The sequence below is a fragment of the Amia ocellicauda genome, chromosome 5, assembly GCF_036373705.1.
Source record: "Amia ocellicauda isolate fAmiCal2 chromosome 5, fAmiCal2.hap1, whole genome shotgun sequence".
In the NCBI taxonomy this organism is placed as follows: Eukaryota; Metazoa; Chordata; class Actinopteri; order Amiiformes; family Amiidae; genus Amia; species Amia ocellicauda.
Genome location: NC_089854.1, coordinates 1,271,498 through 1,284,674, shown reverse-complemented (window position 1 = coordinate 1,284,674; position 13,177 = coordinate 1,271,498). Strand labels below are relative to the sequence as shown.

Here is a 13,177-nt window from a genome sequence, read left to right as displayed (position 1 = left end):
TCCGGAATAGAACATTTTATTGTAGTAGTAACAAAATCACATCTCATCTCGCTGTGTTGCGTTTCAGGCCGAGCACTGACAGCTCTGTGTGTGATGTGCAGACCTGTAGAAATGTTGAAGAAAGGAGGAGAAGAAAAGGAAAAAATAATAAAAAAACAACATTACAAAGTGGATTCCTGCTGGAATGAGGAAACCGCACCTCCCAGCCGAGAGCAGCACAGGGGCGTCCGCCCGGCCGCCGGCGCAGACACACCCGTTGGCACCGCGTAGCCTCTATATGTCCTTGATGACTTCCTCCAGCTCCTCTTTCGTGTACATGTGAAACGTCTTCCCCGGCTCGATTGTGGCGAGCTGTGACGTGGGGGGGAGACACAGGTTAACATCCGTGTGCAGCTGCAGAGCAAGAGAGACATGACAGACAGGAGGCGGAGGAGGAAGAGGAGGCTCCCTTTACCTCGATGTTCGTTGCGTTCAGCTTCTCCTCCATCACCTGTTTGAGGATGGTCAGCGAGGACTTGATGGCATCCTTTAATGTCATCGACTACAGGGGGAGGCAGAGGACAAACACAGCAATTACAACTGTGGCGTTTCAGCGGGGTCAGAGGTCAGGCAAGAAAACAAGCAGATCACCTGATCAAACCAATCTGCCCACATCCTCCCAGGGGCAGTCAGGTGTGCACTGCAAGATCGTGTCTGATAACCAGTACAGATGGAGTAACCCCTCCGCCCCCCCGGCTCACAGCACTTCAGTGGCGCCACCCCGGCGAGGCTCACCTTGTGGTAGACCTCCTGCAGAGAGCTCTGCGCCCCCTCGGAGGCTGAGCCGATTGCCCTGGCGTCGCACTGCACAAATGTGCCCGAGGGGTCCATGTGGTACCTGCACAACACAACAACTCTCACTCTTCTGACACTCACCACAGCATCTCACCACCCCACCACACTCTCAAATCCACTGAGCGACTGAGACCCTGCAGTCCTCTCAGACTCCTGCAGGACTGAGGACAGACACCCCCCTCCCACCAATAATAATAATGTCACACATCCACAGCTGGACGAAGGCTACAATGTAACAAAGCCAGAGGAACACTCACAGCTGGGGCCCTTTCTCGTCCACCCCCCCGAAGAGAAGTGCCACACCGAAGGGACGGCTCTGGACAAACAGGGAGAACAGTTTCATTTCATTTAGCAAGTACACGTTATTATTATTATTATTATTTTAAATAGTCTGCTCAGACAAAGCTGCTTTGAGGAAAAGCTGCAGAATAAAACACCTTTCATATATTATAACATTTGTGAAAATGTGCGTTTATAATATTTAATAGGAAACCTATAAAGACGGGACGGGAAGGACTTTGTTAGGACACGTACCATGGCTCCCGGGTCGGCGTCCTCCTCCCCGAACTGCAGGGCCAGGTTGGACACGGCCTGAGTGATGCTCTCCACCGTCATCGTCTCGTTGTAGGTGAACCAGTGGTTCTGAGGGAGGGAAGAGAGGAGCACTGAGACACAGGCACCGGACCGGTCTGAGCCATAGTGGAGCCAGCGCCCCCCGAGTACTGGCAGGCTTTGTTATTGTCATGTGTGAGAGAGTTTCCGAATCTCAGTGAGAGTAACTTTGACTGTTGATATCAAAAACAAAAGACGTCTCTTCCTCACCTGTGTTTCCACTCTCGCTTTGTCAATTAGCGTTTTGGCGTCAGCTATTAAACCGCTCATGGCACAGCCTGGAGCGAACAGAGAGGGAGAGCACATTAAAGACAAGGACGAAAAGGTGGAAATCCACAGCATTTACACCGTCAACAGCAATCAGTGCATTGTGTTCAAAACGTTTTGGCCACGCCTAGAATTACATACACTCACCTAAAGGATTATTAGGAACACCATACTAATACTGTGTTTGACCCCCTTTCGCCTTCAGAACTGCCTTAATTCTACGTGGCATTGATTCAACAAGGTGCTGAAAGCATTCTTTAGAAATGTTGGCCCATATTGATAGGATAGCATCTTGCAGTTGATGGAGATTTGTGGGATGCACATCCAGGGCACGAAGCTCCCGTTCCACCACATCCCAAAGATGCTCTATTGGGTTGAGATCTGGTGACTGTGGGGGCCAGTTTAGTACAGTGAACTCATTGTCATGTTCAAGAAACCAATTTGAAATGATTCGACCTTTGTGACATGGTGCATTATCCTGCTGGAAGTAGCCATCAGAGGATGGGTACATGGTGGTCATAAAGGGATGGACATGGTCAGAAACAATGCTCAGGTAGGCCGTGGCATTTAAACGTTGCCCAATTGGCACTAAGGGGCCTAAAGTGTGCCAAGAAAACATCCCCCACACCATTACACCACCACCACCAGCCCGCACAGTGGTAACAAGGCATGATGGATCCATGTTCTCATTCTGTTTACGCCAAATTCTGACTCTACCATCTGAATGTCTCAACAGAAATAAAGACTCATCAGACCAGGCAACATTTTTCCAGTCTTCAACTGTCCAATTTTGGTGAGCTTGTGCAAATTGTAGCCTCTTTTTCCTATTTGTAGTGGAGATGAGTGGTACCCGGTGGGGTCTTCTGCTGTTGTAGCCCATCCGCCTCAAGGTTGTACGTGTTGTGGCTTCACAAATGCTTTGCTGCATACCTCGGTTGTAACGAGTGCTTATTTCAGTCAAAGTTGCTCATCTATCAGCTTGAATCAGTCGGCCCATTCTCCTCTGACCTCTAGCATCAACAAGGCATTTTCGCCCACAGGACTGCCGCATACTGGATGTTTTTCCCTTTTCACACCATTCTTTGTAAACCCTAGAAATGGTTGTGCGTGAAAATCCCAGTAACTGAGCAGATTGTGAAATACTCAGACCGGCCCGTCTGGCACCAACAACCATGCCACGCTCAAAATTGCTTAAATCACCTTTCTCTCCCATTCAGACATTCAGGTTGGAGTTCAGGAGATTGTCTTGACCAGGACCACACCCCTAAATGCATTGAAGCAACTGCCATGTGATTGGTTGGTTAGATAATTGCATTAATGAGAAATTGAACAGGTGTTCCTAATAATCCTTTAGGTGAGTGTATAAACACTCCTGTGCCTCCCCAGACCCCGGGGGAGGGATCTGATAGCGGAACAGCTGACCCGCTGTTCCCCACGTGACTGGCTCCCCTCCTCCATAAAACCAGGCAGCGTAGAGGCAGTGAGGAGAGCCTGGCAGTGCGTCTGAGTACGGGTACGGGACAGGATGTACTCTGGTTATCAGGACCTTGTTTATGGCCATACGACAACGATTACGGACTTGGTTTGGCTGCTGTTGTATTTTGTTATTATTAGATATAGCGGGAGATGTTTCAACATGTTTTAGTTAAGACTGAAACAGGAGTCTTTGTTGGTTTGCACACTGTAAGAATAAAACCTGGCCTTATTTCCTACTTTCCTGCCTCGTGTCCTTACACACGCTACGAGCCCTGATTGCCCCCCCACCGTCACAGAACACGGAACACAAAAACCAAAAGTGAATGAACCACACAAACGTTTAAAATAAATTAATAGGTAAATAAATTCACACATAAGATGACCTTTGCAACTCAGAATGTTCGTTACAAAATCAAAACATACCATCATTTAATGTATTAATTAACTGACTACTTAACTAATTTAAGTCCCCAAAGTCGTAATTGGCATTCACTGACAGCTGCACCCATCCCCTGCGGGAGGCGCTGGCCCTACCTATGTGTGTGTCAATCTCCACGATCTTCTCGATGCTGCTGGGCTCCATCAGAGGAGAGGTGATCCTCTTCTCCACGGCCAGGCACACCCCCTCCGACGTCTGGATCCCGATGGCTGTGGAGCCCAGCTGGAGAGGACAGCAAGGGCAGGGATGAGTCTCACATGCACTGAAACAGCAGAGCCCAGAACAGAGGCCGGGCTGCTCAGAGCCACAGTGGTGGAGGGCTGCCCGTCCAGACCAGCGCACAACAGGCCCACAGGCTCATCTCCCCAAGTCACAAGCAGCTGTAAGAACTGGGGAATCTGGTCAACTCAGCCCAGTCGCCAATTCTGATCACATGCTGTTGTGGTTCATCAGGGTAACGCTGAAGGAGTGGCTTGTAAAATAAAACCCAGCGGAGCACAGAGCTGCACCTCCACGGGACTCAAGCTCCAGCTCAGGTGTCCGTTACCTGGTCTGACAGCCCAGACTCAGCAGGGCGGTAGACCAGGGCACCCCGGATGGAAGTAAAAGAAACGGAGGCGCTTCACACACCCACCTTGATCGCTTCGATGGCATACTCCACCTGGAACAGCCTCCCCTCCGGCGAGAACGTGTTCACACCTCTGGAAAGGGAAACGCAACATGTAAACCTTATTTTCTCACACACACACACACACACACACTCTGAGCAGGAGTGTCAGGTCCTTTGGGAGGGGGGGGGGGGTATTCTTCTGGTGTCTCAGCTCAGCTGCCCCCCACTGAAATAAAGCTCGTGACCCACTGATGCACCGGGGTGGTCGCTCTGTAGACTCTCATTGCGGTGCCACTCTTTGTCAAGCAGACACTTTTGCAGAGTTTAAAACGCAGAGATGCAACAGCACGCATTGTGAAAGTGAAAGTAAACTCCTGCCACAGAGACGCGGGTCTGAGTGGCAAAACCTCAGTCAACCTGGGCCTGAAGCGAGCAAGAGCAGGCAATCATACAGAGAGTAACGCCGGGAGCTGCTCATGAACAGGAATAAACAGGGTTATAAACTGCAACTACACTCGACCCCCCAGGCCCGCACGGTGCCGGTGCGTCAGTCATGACAAAGCAAAAATAAACCCGCGGAGAGAGGCCACTCACCGGTCATACTCCGATCTGGTCAGAAACATGGTGTCAGAGGGTCGTCCTGCGAACAGAGAGAGCGGAGCAGTGAGACTTTTCCCCGCAGATCAGCGACGAGAGCCGGACTTCAGCACAACACGCAGCAGCGAAACTTACGGGGCAATTGGGCTGACGCTGCGCAGCCGAGCTAAGAGCATTGCCCACCGCTATCATTGGACAAAAACAGAAAGGGGCGGGGCTATATAGCACACATCCACACGCTAGTGGCTAGCGCTGCTGTCCGTCATGTTGTACCGGTCAAGTTTGACTGACTTGCACCATCACGGTCTTTCAGCGCTAGAAACTTGTGTTTATTACCCCAGATCCGCACTTTATCACCCGCCTGACTAAGTCAACAACAATAATCACTTTAATATCATAAAAACACGAAATAAAATGATCTGCATTGAATTATTATAAAATCGCATGCCTTTGTACAGCACTGCGGCCAGTCTGCCGTTACTGATCAATTATTTTTCAACATCAGTATGTAAGTGAGCCCGCATGCGCAACCGTACATCGATACCCGCGTCGTGTTCAATCTGACGCACAAACAACTCAGAAACAACCGCTAAACCCGGGCGCGGAGCTCGGCACTTACCGACTGGGGCTCAATGAGTCGGCTTTTGCTGTGTGTGATCGGACAGGAAGCGTGTGTCTCAGGCCCTGCGCTCCGGGGGGAAACGACACCCTGGGGTGTCAGAGGAAACGGTCCGGCTGGGAAACGACGCCCTCTGTGGCAGGAGTTCCGCCTCGGCGCGGCAGATCCAAACTGTTTAAACTGTTCAAACTGAGGATAAACGGCATTTCAAGTAACCCCAGAGTGGTATCATTTTGAATCTGATGATGATGATGATGACTATATTATTTAATGTACTTGGAAATAAATAGTATAAATAGTAATAAATAAATAAATAGTATAAATCAGAAATCGTAGTCGGATTGACCTGTAACTATGCCGCACGTCATCCAATCCTACAGATATTTCAAATAAACTTGTATTATTATTATTATTCAATCCACACTGATATTCACCAGTTTATCTGTATTCTTGGTCTTTTGTTCGTACTGGAAGGAGCTCGACTTCCACATAGTGTGATAAAAGCTGCAGTGTGTTTATTTTAGATGTGTTAATTTACGCAGCGCTATTACTGGCGTCGCCCCGGCGCAGCTCCGGCTCTGCAGGATGTTTGTCCTCCGTGTCCAGCCGGCTCGGCACAGTCTGCACATGTTTGCTTTTCACAGTTTGCACTTTCAGCTGAAACACATGGTTGCTTCTATCTGACGTGCACGTGGTCTTACTGGGTTCAGAAACAGCGCCTCCATTTCACGCTGGCCATTTAACACTGTGCGCATGCGCCCCCGGGGCCACGACCCCGTCACGTGTTCCGGGTCAGAAAGTTGGCCGGGGGGCGGGGCTCCCGCGCGGGTTGGGCTCCGCGAGACAGACGCCAGCGGGAGTTAATGGTCAGCCGCCTCTCCGTAGTAAACTCCGAGTAAACTGCGCGTAAACTCCGCCATGGAAGCCGTGGCTCAGGTAATCCGCCGCACTGTCCTCTGAGCGCAGTTTGCAGCGGAGCAGCGGCTGTGCCGGGACTCACCGTGTCTTTTGTGTCTTTCCCCGGGTTGCGCCCCTTGCAGAAAGTCATGAGCGGGTTCTCTCTGGACGCCGGACCCCTGAAGGAGCCGCTGGGCTTCATCCGAGCCCTGGAGTGGGTGAGTGCCGGCCATACTTTGGCCCTGAATCAAGACGGCAGCGGGGCAGTTTCCATATTGCACAGAGCTGCCTGACCTGGGTGCGACGCGTTCAGCCGCAGCAGCCATACACACTGACACTACACACACACTACACACTCGTACATACACTACACACACACTACACACTCGTACATACACTCATACATACACTACACACACACTACACACTCGTACATACACTACACACACACACTACACACTCGTACATACACTCATACATTACACACTCATACATACACTACACACTCGTACATACACTCATACATACACTACACACACACTACACACTCGTACATACACTCATACATACACTACACACACACTACACACTCGTACATACACTCATACATTACACACTCATACATACACTACACACTCGTACATACACTCATACATACACTACACACACACTACACACTCGTACATACACTCATACATACACTACACACACACTACACACTCGTACATACACTCATACATACACTACACACTCGTACATACACACATACATTACACACTACACACACACACTACACACATACATTACACACTCATATACACACTGACACTACACATACACTACACACTGACACTACACACTCATACACACACACTCACACATACATTACACACTCATACACACACAGACTACACACACACACACTTATTATATTTTTTATTTCTTGGCAGACGCCCTTATCCAGGGCGACTTACAACATAAAACAAAGTACAAAGATTCAGTTAGGTAAAGGCATCAATCATTACAAATTCAATCTAACTAAAACATAGCAATTCAAAACAATACATTTTACAAATTACAATTTACACAAAGTACAGTAAGTGAGGTCCTACACCCTGGACGGTACTGTCAAGGCCTGCGGGAAGGGGAGCAAGGAGGACAACATAATAACTGAGAAGTGCTGTCTAACGGGGATTAAAGCTCTGTGGGAAAGTACGAGCACAGCTGGCACGGTGTGGCACATGCTGCCTGCCCGGGGCTGGTGTCCGTGTCTGGGCGGGACAGGGAGGCAGAGACGCGGCTGTGTGCCCGCTGTGTGGCCGCTGTGTGGCCGCTGTGTGCCCGCTGTGTGGCCGCTGTGTGGCCGCTGTGTGCCCGCTGTGTGCCCCGGCGCTCCTCGCCTCTCTGTCTCTGTCGTTTTGTAGTTGTTCGTGTGTTTGTGTTGGAGGTTTGTGACGACTTTAAATCGCACAGGCCGTTGCTGAAATGTCTTGCATGTGTGAAACGTGGCTTTGGGACTTGCTGTAGAACAGAAATCAGACATAATGTATCATCCACAGACTCCACAATAAGCCCCGCACTGCGGCCTCCGCTGCGAGCTGCGTGTCGGTGCGGCGGCTCGGCCGGGCGCGGCTGCGGGCTGACTGGAGCAGGAGCTTGTTTTTCTGCTTTGCGTTGTGTGAATATGGCCGGTCTTGTGTTAAAACCGCGAGTGCAGTGTATAGGGAGTTTGCACGGTCGCATGTTTGGCTGGACGAAGCACTTTGATTAGCGACATTAGCGCTTATATGTGTGGACATCTGTCCCCCTGTCCCCCTGTCCCCGTCCCTGCACTTAAGTGGGAGCGGCTCCCCGTGAGCAGGGCCTGACACGCCTGTCGCCACGACTCGTTAATAACACACGCACTCCAGTTCTCCGTAATGCTAATGAAACAGACTTTCGTTATGGTGGGACAGGGGAAACAGTGACACAGCCGCAGTGGCCGGGCTCAGGTGTGGGGGTGTCGGCAGGACCTGTAAAAATGAAAGTCTTTGTTTTCCATTTCCTGAGTCAGCTGTTGGGGTTAAACATTAATCAGCCGCAATGAGCATTTGCATGAGATAAAATAGGAGTTGGTTTCCACACCGGAGCCTCGGAGCCGCCGGCAGCCCGTGTCTTCGCCGGCCAGTGGCGCAGCGGCCCGGCGCTCATTCGCACAGGAAGACGCATAATAACAAGAAAGTCACCTACAGACAGGAACTTGCTTTTAGTGTTTATCAACAGCAGCGAGCGCTGTCTCTCCCTCCCTGGCTGCTTAAGCTGCATATATTTAAAGCTTAAATATTTAAAGAAAATATCACTTCAGTCTTTAGCTGTGTTTAGAGTGTTTGGGTCCAGACCTGGCCTGGAGATGGCGCCGGCCCACAGAACCACAGAACCTACTGCTCATGGTTCTGCAGCAGCAATACACGAACGAGTGAGTCTGAGAGCCTGGTTTGAGCATCAGCGTTGTGGCCCCAGGCCAACACTCGTGCTAATCCTTTTATAATGAAAACATGACCTACTCTGCCAGTGTGCGTTTTCCTAATAAGTGATATATGACCCAGGATGTGGTGGGGGGGGGAGCCAAACAACCCAGACTAGCAGGGTCCGCAGCGGGACGGCGAGAACCGCGGCTCCAGCCCGCCAGCTGCTCCGGGCTCTCGGACCTCTGCTCTGCTGTCTTTCCCACATCCGGGTGGTGTGTGATTGCCAGGCTGGCGGTCCCCCTCCCCTCCCTCGGGACCCCCGCCGGGACCCTCACACTCAGACAGGCCCAGGGGCGGCGAGAGGCCAGTTAATGGTGCTGACTGAGCGGAAACAAGCGAGCGTGCGTCTGTCTGTGTTTTCTCATGACACTCCTGTTTTGTCTTTTTTGGGTTTAGTTGTGGTATTTTTCCTGCCTCCTCCTCCTCTGAGTGAGTGAGTGTTGTGCTGTGTGTGTAAGGGAGAGCTGTGCCGGCATGGCGTCACTGGGGAATTTGTAGGTGGGTCGTTCATGTGGAGAGAAGGTGACAGTGGGTCAGAGGTGTTTTCACGAGCACGCAAGGCAGGGCAATAAGGTGTCCCAAACTGCACTCCCGACACGTGACCTGATCTTCCTTCCACAAGAACAGAAGCACTGCCACAGTGCCGGCGTTGTGTAATGCTTGTGCAGCGGCCCCAGAGGGCAGGCAGGAGGGCGCGTGAGAGCTGTGCGGCTGCTCTGTGCAGACGATCGTGTGGCGCTGTGTTTGACACCGCAGTGTGTGTCAACACAGTGGGCCCGGGTGCTCTTTCTTGTGCAGTGTGCCTCGGCGTTGACGAGGACGTTGTTGTTTGAACCACAGGGAATGAACCGTTACTTTTATGAAGAAAGACAAGATGGCTTCCTGAGTGAGTCGGCAGCCAGACACAGGTTCACGAGAGAGAGGGAGTCTGAACTGTTGGTCTGTTTTTTGGCAGATCTTCTCCATCTTTGCCTTTGCCACAGCGGGGGTGTACTCAGGCAGGTCCAGCAGCATCGTCCAATGCCCCAGTGAGACCAAGGTCATCAACATCAACGCCAGCTTCGCTTACCCCTTCAGGTGAGCCGAGCCCCGCCCCCGCAGGGCTCTGAGGCGCGACGGCCAGTGCCTGCCGCAGACCTGAGCGTGTCGCCCGCCTCGCAGGCCGCTGAGTTGCACGGCGTGGAGCCTCCACAGCGCCGGGGCTGGCGGGGCAGCCGTGCCGGGGGGGTTCAGTGTCTTGTGTCCGATGTGACACGCGTCTCCCTCCCTCCCCAGGCTGAACATGGTGGAGTACAAGGTGCCGACCTGCAACAACGGCACCCTGGTGTCACAATACCTGATAGGAGACTACTCCTCGTCCGCCGAGTTCTTCGTGAGCGTGGGCGTCTTCGCCTTCCTGTACTGCAGCGCCACGCTCGTGCTGTACCTGGGCTTCCAGAATGTGTACCGGCAGACCAGCCGCGGCCCCATCGTGGTGAGTGTGCCGGGGGACCCCCGCCTTCCTCCCTCTCCCTCCACCTCTCTCTATCCCCTCTTCAACCCCCCTCTGTCTCCTCTCCTCTCCTCCTCTCTCTCTCTCTCTCTCCTCCCAGGACCTGCTGGTGACCGGGGCGTTCGCGTTCCTGTGGCTGGTGTCGTCCTCGGCCTGGGCAAAGGGTCTGACCGACATCAAGTTCTCCTGCAGCCCCTCCACCCTGATCAACTCCATTCAGCACTGCCAGGACCACTCGGCCAAATGCAGCTTGGGGGAGACGCCCAGCATGGGCAAGCTGAACGCCTCTGTGGTAGGCAGACATGCACACGCACACACACACGCATGCTCGCATGCCCACACTGCTACTGACAATCTCTCACTCTCTCCAGATCTTCGGATTCCTTAACCTCATCCTGTGGGGGGGGAACTGCTGGTTCATCTTCAAGGAGACCGCGTGGCACAGACCCGCCAACCCCCCACCCAGCGTGGAGGGTGGAGTTGGCCAGAGCTAATAGGATCACTCAGGCCCCGCCTCCCACCGCCTGCGGCCTATTGGCACACTTCCTGTCAGCTGGGGCGGCGAGCGGGATGACAGGATTGGCATCTCGGAGGGAAGAGAGGCGTCGTCCTTTTTTTTTTTTTTTTTTTTTAATGTTGAATTTTGTTTATTTTATTCTTATTTTTTTAACACAACTTTATTTTACGTTCAAACTGTTTGTTCTCCCTGTTCACACCCCGTCAATCTGTGTCACAAAACCAGACCTGTGTAGGAATAAAACCTCGGGGCTTCTCGGCTCCCACACCAAGGCCCGGCCTGGCGGCCCTGTCCTCTCCTCTGAAACGTCTGTTGCCAAATTCTTTATCGCAGAGACGCCAAGTCCGGCCTCGTTGCTGGACGGCGCTCGGTGTAGTGCCACGGGGAGGGAGGCGTAGGACGGGGAGGGGAGGGAGTTGAGGCAGGGTGTGGAAGGTGTCCACAGAGGCTTGAAGCCACACGTGTCTCGCAGGGGAACACACTCCACTCGCCACTGCGCTGTGCCGACACTATAGACACGCAGCGATGCCTGCAGACGTGTCAATTGATTGTGCGTTCATTTTTCTAGACTGTTTGCTTGTTTAATATAGATGTATACATATAAAGATGTGGCCAATAAGGATAGCCACAGGGTGTCCTCTGAGTCTATGCCAAGTATTTTGGATGTATTTAGTTCTCCAGCCGTGTGCTGAGACAGGAGGCTACGGCTGTCTTGAGAGCGAGTGTATATTTGAAGCCATCAGTTGTAAAAAGAATAATCTGTTAACAATGAATCTGTGATGTTAAATAAGTCTAATTGTGCCTTAAATAACTTCTAGTTAGTGACTGAAAACTGTGGCCAAAACCAAAACCTCTTACAGCGAGGCGGAGTGATTGGTGAGCTGAGACTGAGAAGTGCCAAGGGGATGTGGAGGGAGAGAGAGAGAAGTCAGTGACTGAGACGGGCGGCCGTCATCACATTTCACACCCACCTGTGACTGGCTCACCCTGTTCTCGTTTCTTTTGCTTTTGTTTGCATGTGTTTTCCTTTGCTGCCGTCTTCTCCTCCTGAAGAGATGCGTATCTGTAGGTTAGGCATTTATGTTCTGGGGTTTGAAATGAGAATTCGCTGCAGCACCGTTGATAATAAGAGTCCGTTAGGCTTCAGATTGCTCCTAGTGCCTTAAACATGATTTCTTACTGTAGTCGTCTTTAATCTGCTGTTGTTTCTTTTCAATATGTCACTAGTGGGGGAATAATTTACCACTCCTCCACAAAGTCTGTTTTAAGTTATAATAGGAGGCTGGAGGCTGGGGTTGCGAAGCCAAGTGTGATTGTGTGATTGTGATTGCTTTGGGACTCCCAAAGTCTGTCATTTTTTTGTGTTTTTTATGTGTTACTGTGCAAAGGAAAGAGGGTTTGTAAACATGACAATCATTCATGTATTTGTGCTTCTGGAAAAATGGGAAAAAACTAAAACCTAGCGCTTCTGTGTGTCTCTGTTGTGGTGAAATATTAAACGGGACGAGCCGATCCCACATCTCTGTCCTGTTCTTTTCCCGTCGTGTCTGTGACCGGTTGAGAGGAGCGTCCCGCGCGCGCGCGCGCACACACACACACACACACACACACACACACACACACACACACACACACACACACGCACACGCGGTCCTGCCTCCAGGCTCAGACGGGCCAAGACTGAACTTTGCACTGTGGGTGGAGCACCGAGCCCCCCACCCTCGCTGGCCACCTGTCCCCATCTTCAGTGCAGCCGTTTATCTTGTTTGTGCAGTTCGCTGATCTTGGCAGCAGCTCATTTAATTTGACTGCTAAATTCTTTCATCATATGAGGTTGTTTTGTTTTTTTCCCCTCTCCTACCATCCAAAAAACTAGATTGTGTATAACTGACAGAAAGCAGGACGAAATGAAATTAAACCCGGAGCCGGGGGGGGGGGGTGTATTCCCAGACGACCTCGGTGGTCAGCACTGGTGTGGTCCCTTCTGCTGGCCACCAGGTGGCGCTCAGCTGGAACAGTCTCTCAGGAAGTGCGGGCAACAGAACCACAAAAAATGTTCTTGTCAGCATCTAGCAGGAAGCTCCTTTTCTCCCCCCAAGGGCCAGATATAAATGGACCCACTTTTAAGCTGCTTCTGACTCTTGGCAGCTTTAATTTCTAGTGACCTTTACGATAGTTTACCTGTAAGGATTTCTGTGTATTTTATGAGCTATTATTATTGTTATTATTAACTTTATGTTCTTATTATCCTTATAGAAAAACTTGGAAGGGGTGCCTTTATTCATCTAAACTATTTCTAGATAAAATCTT

The 13,177-nt window shown here is 51.2% G+C and overlaps 2 protein-coding genes across 6 annotated transcripts; one reads left to right on the top strand and one right to left on the bottom strand.

The window, feature by feature from the left end:
- Positions 1-5,614, bottom strand: psma5 (proteasome 20S subunit alpha 5). 4 transcript variants are annotated; one of them, XM_066703105.1, is made up of 11 exons: positions 5,455-5,614; positions 4,833-4,878; positions 4,263-4,329; positions 3,724-3,850; positions 1,657-1,724; positions 1,369-1,476; positions 1,092-1,150; positions 775-877; positions 455-541; positions 254-351; positions 1-103 (listed from the first exon to the last, which is right to left on the bottom strand). In XM_066703105.1, the coding sequence occupies exons 2-10, from the start codon at positions 4,859-4,861 to the stop codon at positions 274-276; spliced, it is 726 nt and encodes a 241-aa protein (XP_066559202.1). In that variant the 5' UTR covers positions 4,862-4,878; positions 5,455-5,614; the 3' UTR covers positions 1-103; positions 254-273. The 4 variants fall into 4 exon arrangements, with proteins under 4 accessions (XP_066559202.1, XP_066559199.1, XP_066559201.1 ...); XM_066703102.1 differs by having other exon boundaries at positions 1-351; XM_066703104.1 differs by lacking the exon at positions 5,455-5,614 and adding an exon at positions 5,284-5,410 and having other exon boundaries at positions 1-351.
- A 625-nt stretch (positions 5,615-6,239) lies between these two features.
- LOC136749133 (synaptophysin-like protein 2) lies at positions 6,240-12,379 on the top strand. 2 transcript variants are annotated; one of them, XM_066703100.1, is made up of 6 exons: positions 6,240-6,390; positions 6,495-6,569; positions 9,814-9,935; positions 10,134-10,332; positions 10,451-10,642; positions 10,722-12,379. In XM_066703100.1, exons 1-6 carry the CDS (start codon positions 6,373-6,375, stop codon positions 10,842-10,844), a joined length of 729 nt encoding a protein of 242 aa, XP_066559197.1. In that variant the 5' UTR covers positions 6,240-6,372; the 3' UTR covers positions 10,845-12,379. The 2 variants fall into 2 exon arrangements, with proteins under 2 accessions (XP_066559197.1, XP_066559198.1); XM_066703101.1 differs by lacking the exon at positions 6,240-6,390 and having other exon boundaries at positions 6,403-6,569.
- Positions 12,380-13,177: the final 798 nt, after the last annotated feature.